The 20068-nt window shown below is 31.4% G+C and overlaps 2 protein-coding genes across 5 annotated transcripts; both read left to right on the forward strand.

Moving 5' to 3' along the window:
* Positions 1–14: 14 nt before the first annotated feature.
* Positions 15–11764, forward strand: Tbph (TAR DNA-binding protein-43 homolog). Of its 4 annotated transcripts, XM_072017945.1 has the most exons (5): positions 20–498; positions 2975–3144; positions 3318–3458; positions 7179–7854; positions 7933–11764. In XM_072017945.1, exons 1-5 carry the CDS (start codon positions 261–263, stop codon positions 8031–8033), a joined length of 1326 nt encoding a protein of 441 aa, XP_071874046.1. In that variant the 5' UTR covers positions 20–260; the 3' UTR covers positions 8034–11764. The 4 variants fall into 4 exon arrangements, with proteins under 4 accessions (XP_071874043.1, XP_071874045.1, XP_071874046.1 ...); XM_072017942.1 differs by lacking the exons at positions 7179–7854; positions 7933–11764 and adding an exon at positions 5207–6961 and having other exon boundaries at positions 15–498; XM_072017944.1 differs by having other exon boundaries at positions 19–498; positions 3017–3144; positions 7179–11764.
* Positions 11765–15466: 3702 nt separating this feature from the next.
* On the forward strand, positions 15467–19960 carry Pmp70 (ATP binding cassette subfamily D member Pmp70). Its single transcript, XM_072017918.1, has 12 exons — positions 15467–15654; positions 15730–15772; positions 16330–16520; positions 16601–16670; positions 16819–16916; positions 17027–17207; positions 17280–17492; positions 17571–17640; positions 17718–18190; positions 18278–18577; positions 18656–18817; positions 18904–19960. Exons 1-12 carry the CDS (start codon positions 15539–15541, stop codon positions 18979–18981), a joined length of 1995 nt encoding a protein of 664 aa, XP_071874019.1. The 5' UTR covers positions 15467–15538; the 3' UTR covers positions 18982–19960.
* The last annotated feature ends 108 nt before the right edge of the window (positions 19961–20068 follow it).

A 20068-nucleotide genomic window follows, 5' to 3' on the forward strand; every position in this document is an offset into this window, starting at 1 on the left:
CCGGGGCGGACCGGTTGGCAGCACTGGCAGAGGTGGTGTCGAGAAGAGAGAAAGAGGTGCGGTGTTGCGTGACTGACTGCGAGTCCGAGCGTGTGTGTTTGTTGTGTTGTACGAGGAACGAATTTGTACTTCTCTTATTTGGGAAGAAAACGAGGAAAACAAAAAAAAAAAAAAAAAAGAAAAGGAAAATAGGGAAAACCGTTTCGCTTGATCTTTGTTTTTGGGGGAAAGAGACCGCACGTTTGGAAGAGAAGAGAATCATGTCGTCGTACATCCAGGTTGCCGAGGACGAAGGCGATGAACCGATTGAATTGCCGACTGAGGACGATAGTACACTTTTATTGACTACCGTAACCGCCCAGTTCCCCGGGACATGTGGCTTGAAATATCGGAATCCAGAATCTCGGACGATGCGCGGCATTCGTCTCGTTGACGGGCGTCTTCATCCACCGGAAAATGGATGGGGCAAGGCGATTTACTTCTGTGTTTTTCCAAAAGGTGCATATTTCACTATGAATCGTTGCTTTTTCGATCGCTCTCTCTTTCTCTCTCGCTCTCTTGGTATATATATATATATATATATATATGTGTGTGTATATATATATATCTCTCTCTCTCCCCTATTTCCTCCCCTCCTTCTCCCCACTCCTTTCCAAAAATGTACTAACGCCACACGAATCAAGATCAACTATATGTATATAGCATGCTTTTGCATATACTGGAGAAACAGAAATATTAACACACACATAGATTGTTTTAGAAAATTTTTGTATGAATTTTGAAAACTGTAATTAGATTCTGGATTTTTATGTAAATTTATGTATTTTTGGCAATGTAATTGAAAAGATAGAATACTTCTCAAATATTGTAGAAAGCACTGTGATTTAGATGTTCTATATATATTTCCATTTTATATTCATTTTGTGCAATTTTGCAGTTGCAAACTTATAAATGCATAAAAATCCGCAGTTTTGTAATTTTGCAGTGATTGTATTTTTTTTGTAAAATCATCGTTGTGATATCAGTTTTGACTCTTGAAACATTATTTCATAAAATTTTCATACGAATTTCAAGAAAAATTATTACATGTAACCTAAATTTTTACTTCGGTTATGATTCTTATAAGGGTTTTGTATTGTTTTTAAATAATATTTTTTTTTTTATTCTACGTAGTCTTTTGGTTTTAAATTTGATCTAGCACCAATTCTTTTATTGATTTTATGATTTCCAAAATTTTATGTTTCGATAAAAGTAGTTTGTGGAATATTTATTATTATTTATCTTTATTGTATTACTTATTATGATATATATTAAAGATTTAAATTTGAAAGTTACATTTTGATTTGTATGGGATTTTATAACATAAATTTAATATGTGTTGGTATTTCTGATTATCAGTATATATTAATTAATGTGAAACTTAAAAGTTTGTTAAACTTATCAATTGTTTATAACAACTTGAAGCTTTTTTTAATTCTTGTGAGTTTAGAAATACTATTGTTGCTAATGCTTGATCTTGAATAATTCATATTTACCTTATTATGATCATTAGACTGCAGATGTTTATGCAAATTTACGTTTTTGTAAATGTAACTAAGTAAAGTTGTTTCAGCTACTAGCTTGAATATTACTTATACTTGTTCAGATTACACAAAGTGCATGTTATGAAATTTAATATTTGAAGTTCTCATAAATGCATAAACATCCATACTTTAATGGTCATTTTACTCATATACCTGTCTTTTTTGAAGTCCAGTACATATGTTTGTGTTTGTTATATTTTGAGCTTTCAAATCCATCCTCTCTTCTTTTCCTTTTTTCTTGATTTATGTTTTTTTTCTTTTTTTTTTCTTTTTTTTCTTTTTTTACTTTTTTTCAAGAACATAGAACTTCACCTTTCTGCATTATTTTTTTTATTAATCCTCTGATTCCCATAACTTGGACTAGGATACAATATGAAAAATATTTGTTATTTCTAACTCTATAAATATATTTTAGTATATATATAAAATTTTTTTTTTCATTATTTAATGTAAACAGCAAAAGCTTTTATTTATAGAATAAAAAATAGAACGAGATAATACAAATAACTTAATCCTGGAATTGCAATAGTAATTCTACATTTCATATGTATATAAAAGTATCAAAAAAGCTAGTATTTTTATATAAACTTATTATGCATATTACATATTGTATATTCTTTTTGATATTGCAATACTATAACTGATCAAGTAATACAAAACAGATTTTCTCTACAAAAACAAGAAAAATCAAATATATATAAAAGAAGCCATTAGAGTTCATCAGTATCTATAAAGTATCGATTTGCTTATGTTATAAAGCAGTTAAAGGTACATATGGGAACTAGAGGGTCAAATACTTATATTTATTTCTAAATAGTTTAAAAAATTTGTTTCTTATTAACCTTGATCATTTACTAAATCTAGTGATGTTAATGTGAGCATATGCTAATATTCAACTCAATGAATGAACATTCGCAGACCTGGATCATAAATATGTTAGCATTATATTCTTAACTCATATTATTAATAACGTCTATAAATATCTATATATTTATAGCTAAAGTTTGTTTACATCTATGTGAGTCTGTATATATATATATATATATATACACACACATATAGAATGTGAATCTGAATGTTTAATATAATGTATTTTGCGCGCGCACGCGCGCGCGCACACACACACATACACACATACACACACGCCCATAGTTACATACGTATACAGTACTACACAAATTTTTTATATTTTTTGAAAAGTAGTTATTTGTACTGGATTTCCATACTTCCGTTTTTTTATTATTATTTTTATTACAGTTGCATTTATTTTTTCTCTCTTTCTTAAATTATATATATACATGTAGAATCTTGTGATATGACAAACTTTTTTCGGATGAAGTTCTAGTAAAATGAAAAAAAGTTAGTAGACATGAACACTTATATCTTTTCAGAGAACAAACGTAAATCTGATGACAATTTGGAAAATTCCACAGCTAAGACTAAAAGAATGGAAACAAAGTTGCGTTGCACAGACTTGATCGTACTTGGTTTACCATGGAAAACAACCGAGCAGAACTTGCGAGAATATTTTGAAACATTTGGCGAAGTACTCATGGCACAAGTGAGTTTCTCAATTTTTTCCTTTTACTTTTTTTTTTTTTTTTGTTCTTATTTAAATATTCATAAGAATGTGGAAAAAAAGGTTATTAAAAACAGTTCGGTATTGAATAGTGAATTAAAATCTTGAAAATAATTATAGATTAAAATTTCATTTCAATCTAAATTTTGTTGTAGGTTAAAAAAGATGCAAAGTCGGGACAGAGCAAAGGATTTGGCTTTATTAGATTTGGAAGTTATGAGTCTCAATTGAGATGTCTTGCCCAGCGACATATGATTGATGGGCGATGGTGTGATGTCAAGGTTCCCAATAGTAAGGTAAGAGCATCATTATGTTCATTAAAAAACATTAATTATTTCTTCTTGTATCTGCAAGTAGCTATGAAATATTTAATTATTTAACAATTGTTTAAGATCTTAATACATATATGTAGGATATTTGCATGCGAATCGTAGATCTGTACCCGCGTTTCGTACTATCCAATTTATCATGTACCAATGATGTAACTTTCTGATAAATAATTATTCACAAAAATTAATATATTCTTCATTTATTTCTCTATGAAATAATGCAAATATAAGATAATCTTGTACTATTTCTTTGTTCTTTAAAGTGATTTAGTAAATATAATAAAGTAATGCATATTATAAAAAAGATGTCCCAAAAATTATAAAAGCAAAAAAGTTGTTGATTATGTAAACAGCAAAATTACTTTCTTGCAATGAAAGACAATATCTATATAAGAATGATTTTTCTATATATATTTTGTATAGATCTATGATGCGCGCTATAAGATATTAGTAGAACTAAACAACAGTACGAATTATAAAAAAGATAAAAGAATGATTAAGAGGCCCGACTATGGCACAGACGCGGATGGATTCTTGGTTGAAAAAGTTCTTTTCTCTATTCTGAATCTTTGCACAATAACTATAAGACATATAATTGGTTTCCATTTACAATTTTTGAACGTCATCTTTTATATATATCTCTTGAGGAGAAAGTATACTGTGGTATAAATAGATGAATGTGTAGTCGATTAAGTGGCATATTTATAATGGAAATGTGATATATGTGTGTGAATGCTTTAATGAGTGTAGTACGATGCAAAGTGAGATATTTTAAGAAAGTATGCTTGCGTGCCCTTGTAAATAACATTGGTATGTTTGTGTTCTCTTTAAATAGTGTGGAAATTTCACGAATATGCTATGAAAGCGTACCACTGTCAGACAAATAAATACGGACATTTAAAAATACATACCCAATTGATTTATACAGAACTTAGGACAGATTAGTTGCAACATGTAGGTTTATGAACTTGATTTCCTAGTGCGAAATTTTCATAAGAATTTTGTGTATTGTGCAGCTGTTAACTTGTTAGAAAAATTTAAACAAAAGTATCATTGCATCTATGGGACGAGATTTAGAGAGATCGATCTTTTTTCGTGTTAAAACGTATGTTATGCACTGGGAGTGAATTTTAAATGATAACATAGTCGAGCACTGGTTAAATGTGTAACTTTTTGAAAATGATAAATATTGTAATGGGTATGGTTTGCGTGACAGTGTGTGCAATCGAAGGTGTGTAATGTAACAAATTGTTATAATCTCTTGAAGTGAGCACTGAATTTTGTGAAGAAAACTTCCAGGTCATGATTAGATTTAACTTACATAAAACGTCAACAAATATAGAATCATTCAGTATATGGTGTCCTTTACAATCGATTTAATATAATACTTGTAAAATGGTATTGATAACGATACGAACAAATAGAGTGTAAAGTTCGTAGATGAATGAAAGACGCGTGATATCTAAAAATCGTGCCGTTCTTATTACTATAAAAGACCTTCTATTAGCGCGTGTTACGATGATAGTTTGAAACTTTATAATTGGTATGTGGTATGACACGTTGAAACAAAAAGAAACCTAAGAGAAATAAAAGAAAAGAAAAATATAGAAAAAAAGTATGTTAATGAGTGAGAGTGCGTATATGTGTGTGATTCAATCAATTATAATAGATAAAAATTGTATGTGATTGTCGAGGGCTGGTGTATCTGGTTGCAGAATATTGATGGCTTAATGATGGCTCGTCAGTATGATACGAGCAAACACAATGAATGCTACCGCCCTATACCGGTTCATACGCCGAGTAGTCGACGGGTACCTGTGGCGAAACCGTATATCAACTTAAATACATCCGAAGCTGCTAATACACCTAGGTACGATTCGGAGTACGATTATAAAACAACGCATTATCCGTCGTACCCTCCCAATTATCCGTACGATGATAACAATAAGTACAAGTACGAGGGCCAGAACTATAATGCGTATGAGAAACCGAGTTACCCATCCTATGAGGATCCTGGGTACGACACACGTAATTACATGGTCCAGCATACAACCGCAGCAGCCCCGAATCCCAGCGCCGCATATCCGTCCGATACGGAGTATACAAGATACACCAACTACGAAGGACGTGCTGTGTACCCGGTCATGGAAAATCCGGACTACACGGAGAAAGCCAGATATAATTATGGTTACGATCGAAACTATTATGAGGCAGACGGTCGTTACGCATCCACGGACTGTAGATACGCACTGGATGTCAGATATCCAGATACCAGACACGCGGACAATCGAATTCCAGCTGATAGTAGAGAAGCTGATTGTAGATATCCGGTGGACAATCGTGATATGGATAGAAGATACGCTGTCGATGGTAGGGACCCGGATGGTAGATACGCTGTTGAGAATAGAGAAGTAGACGCCAGATATCCGCCAGATTCGAAGGAAGTAGACGCCAGGTTTGCAGATACAACAAGATATCCGGCTAAAGAGAACTATTACGACCGTTATTACAAGCATCGCCCATCGAGGGATCACCATGTCTCGGATACGTCAAGATACTGATGAGTCTTGTTACTATCGTTAAATACATATGTGTCACGCTTCAACGGGAATAGAGATTTTCATGATTGGAGATTGCTTGTAAACGCTCGATTCATCATTTGTATGAGATACCTTCAAGCAACAAAGAATTTTCATAATATATGTTCTTTTGTAATTTATTTTAACTTTTGAATTGCTCTTATACCTCGTATAATATTTTCTCTTTATTGGCCTGTCGGATGGCATGATTTAATTTGTTTTTACAATTAATGATATCTATCACCCATCATTGGTTAGAAATGAATACGAATGATAATTTTGAACATAGACATTTCTCGATGGAAATTAAGTGGAAGAGAATGTATCTCGGTTTAACAAGCAAATCTCTTGAATTTCTGCTTCCTTGAATCCATAAGTAGTCACATCGTATTCGCTATAAAGACGTAAATTACATATATTCCCCTTGATTCGTGATCTCTGTTGCAAATATTAAAAAAAAAAGAGAAAAAAAAGAAAAAAAGATATGTTATTGACTTTTTAGCAATAGCTTTGAATAACTGTCTACATTTTATCATCAAACTATTGTGCTTATTCAGTTTAAGATAATGTAATATATATATATAGCATGAAATTTTACATCGAATATATACAGAGAAAAAGGAGATTGTACAGATTTTGTGCATGGATTTTAAAAAGGCCATAGTGCTTAAGTATTATATTATATATACATATATATATATATTCATGGGGATAAAAAATGTAAATTGACCAGGCGATACCTTTTTTCTCAAATCGTTAATTAGACATGTGTATCAAAAAGATTTTTCTATAAAACTTGACGTTAGTGCAGATTAACATTCTTTTTTCTTCTCTTACTCATTTTTATGTGAAATATTTGGACGTTCAATTGAAAATTTTAATAATTTAGCTTATAATTAAGCTAAATAATAAAGTTAGTGTGTACTTGATCATTATTTTTGATAAATGAGACATTACTGTATGTACATTTATGACAGTAATGTGCACTGTACGCAAGTTTTATTGAATAATATTAAAAGAAAAACAAAAACAAAAAAAAATCAAAAAATTACCAAAAATCTGTGAAAATCTGTTGTACATGATTGATTGATTGTGCGTTTGTGCGTAGGAGGGAATGATTCAGCAAGTACCCTGCAAGGTATTCGTGGGACGCTGTACAGAAGACCTAACTGCTGATGATCTGCGCGACTATTTCTCCAAATATGGCGAAGTGACGGACGTGTTCATCCCAAAACCTTTCCGTGCATTTTCATTTGTTACTTTCTTAGATCCCGAGGTAGCCCAGTCCCTATGCGGCGAGGATCACATTATTAAAGGAGTGTCTGTACACGTGTCGAACGCCGCGCCGAAGTCTGAGGGGAACAATAAAAATTTCAATAATCAAGTGAACTCGAACATGCGTAGAGGCGCTCCAGGTCCCGTCGAGAATAACGTGCAGGGAAACTATCAGGGTAACCGATACATGGGCCACTCAGGTAACAATATGGGTCCAAATGGCTGGAACAATCCAGGGAATCGGGGCAATCTGGACATGCCTAACCTTCAAGCATTGGGTATTACTGGGCAAAATAATGGCGGCGGTGGCGGTGGCGGTATGTCAAATCCATTGGCGATGGGAGGGCTGAATTTGTCCGCGTTACCAGTCAACCCGGCTTTGGTCGCAGCTGCACTGAACCAAGCATCTTGGGGTCTGATCGGTAACTTGCAGAATCAGGGAAACGATCAGGGCTATTCGAACCAGCCTGGCCCACCTGGTCAACCACCTTCAGGCAACAATAGTATTGGTAACAGTGGCAACTCTGGCTTTCTCAGTTGGATGAATCAAGGGGGTGGTGATGGTAATGCTGGCAATCCTGGAACAGGTGGTCCAGGCCCGAATAATCCAAACGCATCCCAAGGTGCTTGGCAGAATCATCCAGGACAGCGTGATCAGAAATCGAACACATTTCTCAAGTACGAATAAGCTGCGTCGAGGGTCCCAGTATAGTCCTGGAAAGGGCGACGAATCCGTTCCTTTGATCCTGACACACGTTAACTACAAGTGACAAGAGTCTAGGCAAGTGTATGTAGGTACAAAATAATCTTCTTCATTTATATAAAGAACAGAACCAAAGCCTCTATCAATGGAGGGGAACGGGTTCTATGATTATTCTTTCTGTATGTTCCACTATCTCAGACATACAGAGAGAAATGATATATTTTCTTCCCTTTTTTTCTACTTTTATTCAAATTCAGTTTCATTTGATCATGATGATTATATATACATATACATATAAGATAGTGTGCTCCGTGGAAAAAAGTAACAAACAAAATGAAATAACACTTTTTGTCTTTTAGCACGTCACACAAGAAAATGATATGTATTTCTAACTCTACATCTCTGTCTTTTTCTCTTTCTCACTTTCTTACTGGCTTATGGAGAAATTAGCACAATATTCCTTAAGTGCGTGTTTTAGAGAGGACGGATAGCTTCGATCATCTGAACTTGCATACTAATTGTATGATCTCATTTCAAGCGTGCGGTCTAACCAACTCAGTATGTACAGAGTGTACTGAAATGACAATGATGAGGATGATGATACTGCTGGTGATTCTGGTATGATAATGATCGTGATGATGATATATATGCACATATATAATATATGATGATTGTGGATGTGTTGTACAAGAACAAGAACGAGATTTATTGTAGCGCAGTACGTATATGTGCTTATGTTTATTTAAAGTTTCGTGCCGTGTGTTTAAATGTGTAATTGAGAATTAAAGGACTTAGTGCGTACACAGAGTCTAATAGAGTTTGTAGAACATGAGATTAAAGATTTTCATCGAGTGAAAATCATCAACTTTGATCTTGATCTTCTTGCTCGCATGCCAGTGTCATTATACAATGTTACATTAATGCCATTGGTATACTCATTTTAATCGAATCATCAACATAGATCTATTTGAATTTCGCAACTGTGATTTAATTGTGAGACAAGATACTAACGGTCATGAGATTAAGAAAGGTCAATAAGAAGATTTAGTTGAAAGACAAATTTCATTTTTATTTAAATAATTGCATAATATATCCCCTAACAAAATAAATTTAGAATTTTATGTAAAAAGAACATTGAAATCGGAGTGCATTTATCTTACGTTATAAAAATGAAGTTTAGTCTTTGCTGCTTGGTTCTTTTTTATTACTTTTTCTTTTTCTCTTCTTTTTTTCTAAGTTACATCTTCGTAGTCTTTATTACAAGCAAATTGTGAGTGTATAAATATATATATATATATATATATATTCTCGATGTTGAATTTATCTTCTTAATCGAGCAGATGAAGTTTCAAGGGGCCGTCTGTTCATTTCTAATGAACAATTTTGCGTTGCAACAGCAACATATTTACGATAAGTGTAATGTTCGTTTTTCATATGAGAAACCGTTAGAATGTATGGGAAAGAATAAGTGTGAAATTGAAGTTGCATACAGATTGATCGCAGCTACCCGATATTTAAAATGCCATTAATTCTTTAAACGTTTTGCCTTAAAAGGAGAGAAAGAACAAAGGGGAAAAAAGGAAAAAGAAAACGTTTCTAGCGCGTGTATACACGAACGATTTATGTGAGAAATGTGTTTTACATTGGGTATGATAGGTGCGTAACAAATATTTCATTGATTGATTGCGTGTGAAAGGTGGCATTTCTAATCTTTCTGACTTCTTATTTTTTTTCTCCTTTCGATTCACTTTAAAGACATATTGCAAGCTTTTAATATATTTTTCGCAAGTAAAAAAACAGAAAGTAACAAAATTCTTCTATCATCTGAAGCAATATAAGCTTACATATTTTACAAACTGAGAGTAGAGTATTTATTTTCTAAAGATCATGATTAGGAAAAACAATGGGAAAAAATTCACTCGTATTGCATAAATAGTAGCCAATAAACTCTTGCGTAGATAAACTTTTAATAAAGATAGAAAAAATAACTGCAGTTGAATTATTTTATGGTATTAACAATACGCTACATTGAAATTAATGTAGGTGGGATATTTCCAGATTAACAATTATGAGTACACATTATTAAGAGGATATAAAAAGGATTTTTGTGAAAGATACATTTGTGTTATCATATCTTTTGTGCATGATATTAATTTTAGAATATTCCCTATTTGACATGCATATAATTTTATTAATTATCATTGAGCAATGCGAGTTTCATCTTAATAAATATGTATTATTGTAACGAGACCATGTAAATGTTTGTAAATCATTTAAGCAAAACTCTTTGAACGTGTACTCCTAATTGTAAGATTAAACAAATATTATATAAACGTAAACTCATAAATTCTATAAGTTAGGGCTTTTAAAGGATTTCAAGAAGAAAAAGGTATATAAGTTTATAATCTATGTAATTTAATGAATTGTGATTCGATATACTATTTTAGAAAGCTCTAATTTTATCTAGAAACCTATGTAAACTTCCAGTTGCGTAATATTCAGTCAGACTTGCAATTAGCAGTACGTGTTAGCATGATTTGATCAAATATTTGAATAGCCTGGCTCACCGTGCTTCTTAAGAATGTAAAGAAAAAAAAAGAAACGATTTCTTCTATTTTATTAAAAAGTCGTTGTTTTTTTCTTATTTTGATTTAACGGATTGAGGAGATTATTATTATAATCGACAATTAGATTGGATTGTTTTACCTCACGTGTCTCTCTGTGTGTGTGTATGGCGGTCGAATGTATTTGTTAATGGTCGTCTAAGAACTACAGGCATGAAAGTTTAATCGAGAAGTGATTTCTTGCTGTTTCACGATCACGAAATCATATAGATATTACTATATGTATCTGATGCAAAAAAGATAAACTTAAACAACGTGTTGATAATGATGAGTGAGTACATTGATAAATGTGAGGTGAGCGGTAATTAATTACGAAAAAACAAAAGATGAAAAAAAATATTTTATGGATGGAACACAGTCGTTTATTGAATGCCTGAATATATATATAGATAAATATATATATATAAATATATATGCATATATAGATATATATATCTTTATTGAAATCCAGAATGTTTATACATAATGTAAAGAAAACATTGATGGAAAGTGCGTCGAAGTTTATTTATTGACGTCCTGCTGTAAATGATAATCGATATACAAAGACTGTAGTTTAAGACAACTTTTAACAGACATTAGAACCGTTTCTAGCTCATTATTATAGCCGGCTGATCTATTTCAAATCGTTCGCTATTCACCATGAGAAAAATATTTGTTTAATTTCTTCTGTTGAACATCTAACATAAATCTAATCGTGCAATTAATAACGTATATATTGTCCTTCGAGGGCGAAAACAATGCTTTCCTCTCCTTAGAGAGCCATCGCGAAGCGGATTCTTCATCCATATATTTATGAATCAGTTGGATCCAACTGTTGCTCAAAAGATGCCTTGCGAAACGATTTGGAAATGATCTACGACGAGTGTGTAAATAATACGTAAGGAGCATTAATGTCGTTCGTGAACGTTTACGAATTTTGTTGTAGACAGTTCTCTATTGTAAATTAATAATTGAGATTGCGTTTCAAATGAGAATATTGAGAGTGATGATGACCGAATAACATCAAAGTTTTGTCATGTGAGAATGTTATTTTGATAGGTGGCAGAGATTGATTCTTATTACATAAGTTCATTACAGGATGATTAAAAACTATACACTGGCAGTAGTTTATTTATACACTTTTTCAAATTCCTCTGCTGGACCACTTGTTAACCACCTATTTCTGTGTTCGATCAATATCACATCATTTTTGAAAATTATAAGAAAATTATATAATGACAATTTAGTAGATAGCTTATTTTATGTAATTTGTTGTATGTATTATGTATGTGTGTGTGTGTGATATTGCTCGAATTAAGAAGCGTTTCATTTAATCCTGCTTTTTTCAAGCTACTCTCTTTTTCATTTGAGAAAATAGAAAAAGAAATGTGCGCCAGCAATTCTTTTATGTGGAATCAACGACAATTATATTCACTTACAACCTCTTATACACGAATTTATTTCAGGCCTGTGATACCTTCTTTAATTATATGCTAACGTATATTGTTACCTGTTACAAGGTGGTTCAGATTAATGGAACCATTCAGGTGACTCTGTAAACATTTTTAGCAGATGATGTGTTGATCTACATGAAAATTACAAGATTTGGGAAAACTGTGCAGTGTGTTATCCAAGTTTGTTGTATCTCTTGACAATCTTCAATGTTTGCAGTGTGAATCTATCATGGAGTAAATATGTCTACATGCTTATATACCAATATATCTTATCTGTGTTCTGTGTTTGATTAAACATTCATAAAAGTTATTAGCAATTTATCATTGTATATACATTGTAGTACACTACAACATAAATTTGTATCCTTTAACATTTTATCAAAGGCTTTTATAGATTTACAGAATGTTGGAATGTTCTTCCAGTATCAGTAACAAATTAACGAATCTTTGTGCTTGGATAAACAGGAAGCTTTGCTGAAGGTATGCTGGAGGAACATTCCACTAGTGATCAAATGAAACCTTGAAGATGGTACTAAGAGATAGAAAAGCTTGCTGTATTGCATCACATTTCAAAAAATCAGTCCCAACCACTTGGACCAGTCTATACACGTATATACTTAATTTCACATGTTACTACTCTGTCAAAGTACAAGAAAAGGAGAGAAGGGAATGAGTGAGTGGTTCTATCGCAGACAATCACACCATGAGTGGAAGCATTTTTGTGAGTTACATAACAGGTTACCGTCCAATCGATGAATGAACTTGATGATGATGATGATTATGATGATGATGATGATGATGATGATGATGATGATAGTGGTGGAGGTGATAGTGGTGATTATATGATGATAGTGATGATGAGGATGTTGAGATGATGATAATGATGAATAATGGTAATGAGGTTGAGGATGAGGATGAGGATGAATATGATAATTATGATGAGGATGATGATGACTGGGAAGTAGACGAGAGGCTAAACTTCGCAACAGGTGATTACGAATTGAAATGTATTACTTACGTACTATCGGGTTTTGCGTCATTGAAAAATCAACACTCAACTCAAGGTTGAAGTCTCCATTACAAATGACGCTTCCCATTTTCTATAATTCTCGCTACTATTTCGACGCACGGATGATGGGATTACCCAATCCGGTAATTTATTACATTTTTAACATTTGATGGCCTATACATTGGACAAATATTAAGAAATATTCATACTTCTTTTTCATTTTTTATGTATACATATTTTTTTACTCATTTCTTTTATAGAACAAATTAATTGTTTAAACTAAAATCATTAATTGCTCTTTTTATCTGCTTATATGCGTTATTCACCTTCAGGAATCACTGTTACGATGATATCATTAGCTTGCAAGAATATTTTTAATTAAGTAATTCCTGAAGCTGAAATTTTGACCTCTAATATTTCACATTCTTAAATATAATAGATAACTTAAAGAAATATGTGTAATATAAAGAAATTGATATAATTTAGCGTCGATTTAAGAAATCACCCGTACAAAATCATCAAATAGCACTAAATATTTTTATAATTTTTCATCTTATAAACTTGTACTAATTCTGATACATTTTTCTTTGGCAGTTTAGATGAATGAATTATTCTCTATAAATTCAAACGGACCGATATATGCTACTTGAATAATGAAAGAATAGAGGAGGAGCACGAACACGTGTTACACAAGTGTTAAGTAGATACAAAAGAAAGGAGTGAAATATCATTAAAAAAAATATGTGATGAAAGTTCATGTTTTGTTGTAAGCTAGTTGTCCAATGAATTATTTTTAGATGATAAATGATATTGTGGATAAAAATTAATTCATTGACATTTTTGTTTGTAGAAGTCGTTCATCAATGAACTCAACTAATTATTCAGTGACTGGTTGGTGGCAATAATTTGACTTTCAAAGTGGGAATTCTGAAGTATGTACCTTGAACCTTTGCGTACCAATGACCACATTTACAGCTGTAAAGTAAAAAGGTGCTAAAGTTCACTTTTTATTTACTGGTCGTATTTATAATATTTTAGTAAAGTATGTGTAAACTTATATAAATAATATTTATATATAGGAAAACAACCTAATGATAGAATAATGGGAAGTATTACAGTATTTACATAATCAAATTTGGAAACAATAATGATTGTATAAAGAACTTTCAATAAAGTATATTTTTATTTAAAGCTAAGAATAGCTTGCCTTTTCTGTGTCTTTAAATCTACGTATATTTTCTCACATCATGTAAACGTACTATTGATTATTTAATAAAAGTAGTTGTAATCAGTGATAATATTTAATAAAAATCTCAACATATATATATGTATTTACATATATGTCTATTTTGTATTGTTATAACAGTATGCAATGAAGTATTTATTAAGATGTATTATTAAATATTTAATATTCAATAAATAAGCAATATTAATTAACAATCTCCATCATTTTATTTACAAATGCATTTGAACAGCGTGTAAAAATATCCTTAATGACTGTAAATGTAAGTATTTTCAAAATATGAGGTAGCTAATATACAGACAAAAAAGAATAATTAGTACATTTTTCCTATAAATAATTCTGTTTTATCAAAACATTCTCAAAATATTTTCGTTTCCTGCTTCTTACATGATATCGTATAATCGTTTCCGCATTATTAGTTTGATTAGATCTTTGTAAAAAAGAAGTAGCGTAAGAATATCATTTTCAACTAAATTAACCGGAAAGGTAATTTTCTCTCTGATATTACAAACATATTCCTTATAAATGTGGTATATACATTTCTTGTTTTTGAAAGTTGTAGTAGCGTTAGCACAAACCTGTGAATAATCGTTTCAAACTTGGGCAGAATTATGTTGTGCAGAAGAAAGTAAAGTTAAACAATTACTAACTTATAAATTCTAAAATACGTATTTATATAATTGAAAATTAATTTTACATCTAGAAAAAAGAAACTTTGTATATATATTTTTCATCATTAGAATATTTATCATTAAAGTGCGGAATTTTTATGCTTTTCTGGAAATTCGAAGATACAAAAATGCATATAATGTGTAAGATATATGAAATATCCAAAATGTAGTATTTGTTATATTTAGTATATTTATAAAAATATGAATGTGCATAAAAATATTCGCAGTTAATTAGTCATATATCCGTTTTTTTCTAGGAAAGAAATTCTTTTGAATAAAGGAAAATTTCGAAAATGGATTTTTGACCAATTTTGCGATGCAAATAAATGCAGCATTGAGTGGGACCACCAGTGTGTGTGGTAGACCATAGTGACCAAAGTTTGCAAATTTATCGATGTAGTTGATTCATCGCCCCACTACTTGTTCACCTCAGTGTTTGAAGTAGACGTAGAAGTGTTGTAGCCGTCACGGAAGACGGAGCTGAATTTTCTATCTTTCATAGTAGAAAGAATGGCACCGACATTTAGCAAATTTGCTACAAGACGCACGTTAGCTGGTGCTTGTGCTTTAACTGCGTTAATATGGATGTTAAAAAAGAGAAACCGGAAACAGGTCGCGAAATGCAGGTAAAATCTCTGTGCATACGTATACATGTAATTGTTGGTACTGTTGTGATATTGAACATTTACTTTATCTCGCAGAAATGCCTGGTCTACTAATGACATTCAGTATGTTATTAAAGAGGTAAGAGAGAAAATGATTTTTATCATTGTATATACATTAGTTCACGATAGTATTCGAATACATACCACAGAAAATTTTTATGATTATATTACGTGCATTATATGAAATTTTTTGAAATTTCGTTAGCGCTATGATAGAAACAACTATCGTGATTATAATAGTAAAATTTGAAACCTATCCGTAAATGTATATAGAAGTTACAAGGCATTTATTCCAAACATATACTCAATGAAAAATTGATATACAGTATGATTAATAATTTTAAACATACAATTAGTGCTAAAGATGGTCTCATCAAATATTGCGGTTTATTTATTAATGAATAATGACTTTATATAATCTTTGCGAAGTATATTGTAAATATTATGTAACTTCTGTATACATTCTCAGATACATTTTAAATTTTATCAATATAATTATGATAGTCATGTCTCCTTATAGTGCTAATGAAATTTCAAAATGTTTTGTACAATATATACATATAATATATATATGAAAGTTAGCAACAATAAATATTTAAATATTTTCACGAGTCACTGAAGAAATAATTTTTGCAGGAGGAAAAACCAAAAGGGTCAAGAGCTCATGTCAATATTAGATTCTTTAGACAATTGTACCAATTGCTCAAAATTGGTATACCTTCAATTGTATCCCTTGAAATGGCTTTTGTTCTCCTTATCGCAGGGACACTTACTATAAGATCCATTTGTGATTTTTGGATGATAAACATGATCACTTCATTAGATGCGTATGTTTTGATATTTTTTTTCAATCTTGATTTAAAAGTATAGTATGAAAATTTATTAAGTTTTTGTTTGTCTTTTCTAGGTCGATTCTTAGAATGGATAAGCCATCATTCAAAAGAAATCTGCTAAGATTTTTGTGTTTCATACCAGTGGTAAGTGGATAGATCCAATGTAAAAAAATTAGAAGTTGCTTTCATAGGCTGCTAATGAAATCTTTTCATTCAGGCTGCCAAGCAGCTTTATTTTCTTACCAATTGGAAGAAATTATTGATATAATCTTCCATGATTATATTTATTTAGATATCTGTTGTGAACAACGTACTGAAATATAGTACATACGAAACAAAGTTGAGGTTACGTACAAATATCACACGAAATTTATTGGATCAGTATCTTAAGTAAGTCAAATTCCTTGTCCTATCCATAACATATATTTTGATGAAATGTATTTTAGGATGAGGAATAATAGATGAAAATTAATTATAAATTCTTTAATCTTTTTTTGTAGAGGCTTTACTTATTATAAAATGAGCAATTTGGATAGTCGTATAGCAAATCCAGATCAACTTTTAACTACTGATGTTGATAAATTTTGTGAAAGTTGCACAAACCTGTACAGTAATATTGCAAAACCTTTATTGGATATTGCTATTTACGTCTACAGACTTACAACTAATCTTGGTGGAGAAGTATGTGAGATAAAAGTTCTATAGATGTAGAGATACAATATATTAATAATAAAATATATATCTATTTTACAGACGCCATTAATCATGCTTTCTTATCTCATCTTTGCTGGTTTAGTAATAACTCATTTACGTAAACCTATCGGGCAGATGACAGTTAAAGAACAACGTCTTGAGGGTGAATACCGTCATATTAATTCCAGGTTAATCACTAATTCTGAGGAAATTGCATTTTATCAAGGAAATAACAGAGAAAAATTAACTATTCTTAGTAGTTTCCATAAACTTGTAAGTTACAAAATACATGTACTTAATATTTCCTTGTTACATATAAGTTAACAGTCTACTCCAATATTTCTTTTGTAGATGGCACATCTTCGTAAATGTCAAGAGTTTAAAACTCTTATGGGAATAATTGATAATTTCGTTGGCAAATGTAAGATAATCTCCATATATCTAGCAATGTAATAAATTGCACATTATTACTAATTTTCAACTTGATCTTTATTTCAGATATGGGGACTGTGGTCGGTTTTTATGCAGTAAGCATACCTTTCTTCATGGAAAACTCTGCGCTCACGGAAACCCCTAACCATCGTTTTAAGAGTTATTATACTTACGGTCGTATGTTAATAAAATTGGCAGAAGCCATAGGTAGATTAGTTTTAGCCGGAAGAGAACTGACGCGACTAGCAGGATTAACTGCAAGAGTGACTGAAATAAAGGTCGTCCTTGATGATCTAAATTCAGGAAAATACGAAAGAATAATGATTTCCGATTTTAAAGACGAACCAATTGGAAGTCCGGGTGAAGGAAGAATAGTGAACAAAGATAATGTCATAAGATTTGATGGTGTGCCTCTAGTAACTCCTAACGGGGATATTCTTATCAAAGAACTATCATTTGAAGTAAAATCGGGAATGAATGTATTAGTTTGTGGTCCAAACGGATGCGGAAAAAGTTCTTTGTTTAGGATACTTGGAGAAGTAAGTCGTTATAACTTTTTCAATAATAGCTTAATCTTATTTCATATGTTCATTCATATCTCGAATAATGGAAAATTGATAACATAGTTATGGCCAGTTTGGAGTGGGACAGTTACCAAACCTCCGCGAGGGAAATTATTCTACATACCTCAGCGTCCTTACATGACTCTGGGTACCTTGAGAGATCAAGTAATTTATCCTCATACAAAGACAGAAATGATAAGACGTGGACATATGACGGACGAAGATTTAAAGAAGTTGCTAGATCTGGTTCAATTGGGTCATCTATTAGAGAGAGAAAATCTTACAAATAGCGAGGGGCAAGGTTGGGACGTCGTGGCTGACTGGATGGACGTTTTGTCGGGTGGCGAAAAGCAGCGCATAGCAGTACGATATTTTAGCATCTATTACAGAAATGACAAAATATAGAACTTGCATAATATTGGTTACGAACAATTCTCGCAGATGGCTCGAGTATTTTATCATAAACCACAGTTTGCAATTTTGGACGAATGCACAAGCGCTGTTAGCGTTGACGTCGAAGATTCGATGTATATGTATTGCAGACAGGCAAATATTACATTGTTCACAGTATCGCATCGACGATCCCTTTGGAAACATCACGAGGTTTATGAATAAAATCATTCGTTATTTTAAAATTATCTAATTTATATTTAATGTTATATGCAATTTATATTTATGTTTATTTTCAGTATTATTTGCAAATGGACGGAAGAGGAAATTACGAATTCAAGGCTATCGAACCGGATACGGAAGAATTCGGGTCGTGAATTTTCATGACCCTTGCATCTAATAATACTTGCCATAATGCAAGGGATTGTTGTTTTTTGTTCAACTAATTTCGTATAATTTAAATATAAATATGCAGTGTACAGCGTATCTACATATGTATTATATATATCTCTGTATTAGAATCGTCTACATCCACGAATACTTTATTATTGTATACTGTATATTTTTATATACTACATTTTTATATATTGAATATTTTTATATCAATGTTTTTTACAACAAAAAAGATAAAAAAAATGGGTAGAATAGTGTGAAAAAACATTACGTACACTGCAATTTAGGCCTTAATGCTATTGATTTATTTAAAAAAAAAGATTAACCTGTACTGTCTCGATACATGTGTTCTTCCAATACTACGTCGCGAAGAAAGAAGGAAGCTATGGGAACAGAAATCTTTCAGGTGTAACATTAAGCTATCGGAATAACGTATTTTTGATACTTAGTTTTTCAAGATTACACCACATCATAAAATATTAAAATGTGTGACATATGCATTAGAAACAATCTAATGTATATGTATATGTGTATAAAGCTATAGTTTAAATCGTTTTATACTTTAAAGATCAAAAATAATTATGATTTGTTATGTGTAGATCACATTAAATAAACATTACCAGAACTTATATCGAATTGCTGGACAATAAGAATGTGTAATAAACTCGGTGATGAAAATCGTATTACGTTAATATTAGATTCTGAATATCCATTATGAGTATTGGAATACTAAATATACAAGCAATGTATAAAAGTAAAGTATAAGAATGTATTAGAATAATAAGTACACATATTATACAACCCACAAATCAGAGGTATAAAAAGAAATTATATAATTTAAAAAAAAGTAGTTTATCATGCTATAAGTGCTATAAGATATTTCAATTTCTTCAAACTTAATAAAGTTGTAAAATCTAGGTGATGGAAGAAATAGCAATAAAAAGATACACCATATTTAACAAATCCTTTGAATTCCTTTTTGTAACCAAAATTTGCAAAATGCACATGATATGTAAAAAGATATCAAGTATCTGAAGGAAAATATACATTACAATATTGAAAACAATAATA

Source organism: Bombus fervidus, chromosome 15 (genome assembly GCF_041682495.2).
Source record: "Bombus fervidus isolate BK054 chromosome 15, iyBomFerv1, whole genome shotgun sequence".
NCBI classification, from domain to species: Eukaryota; Metazoa; Arthropoda; class Insecta; order Hymenoptera; family Apidae; genus Bombus; species Bombus fervidus.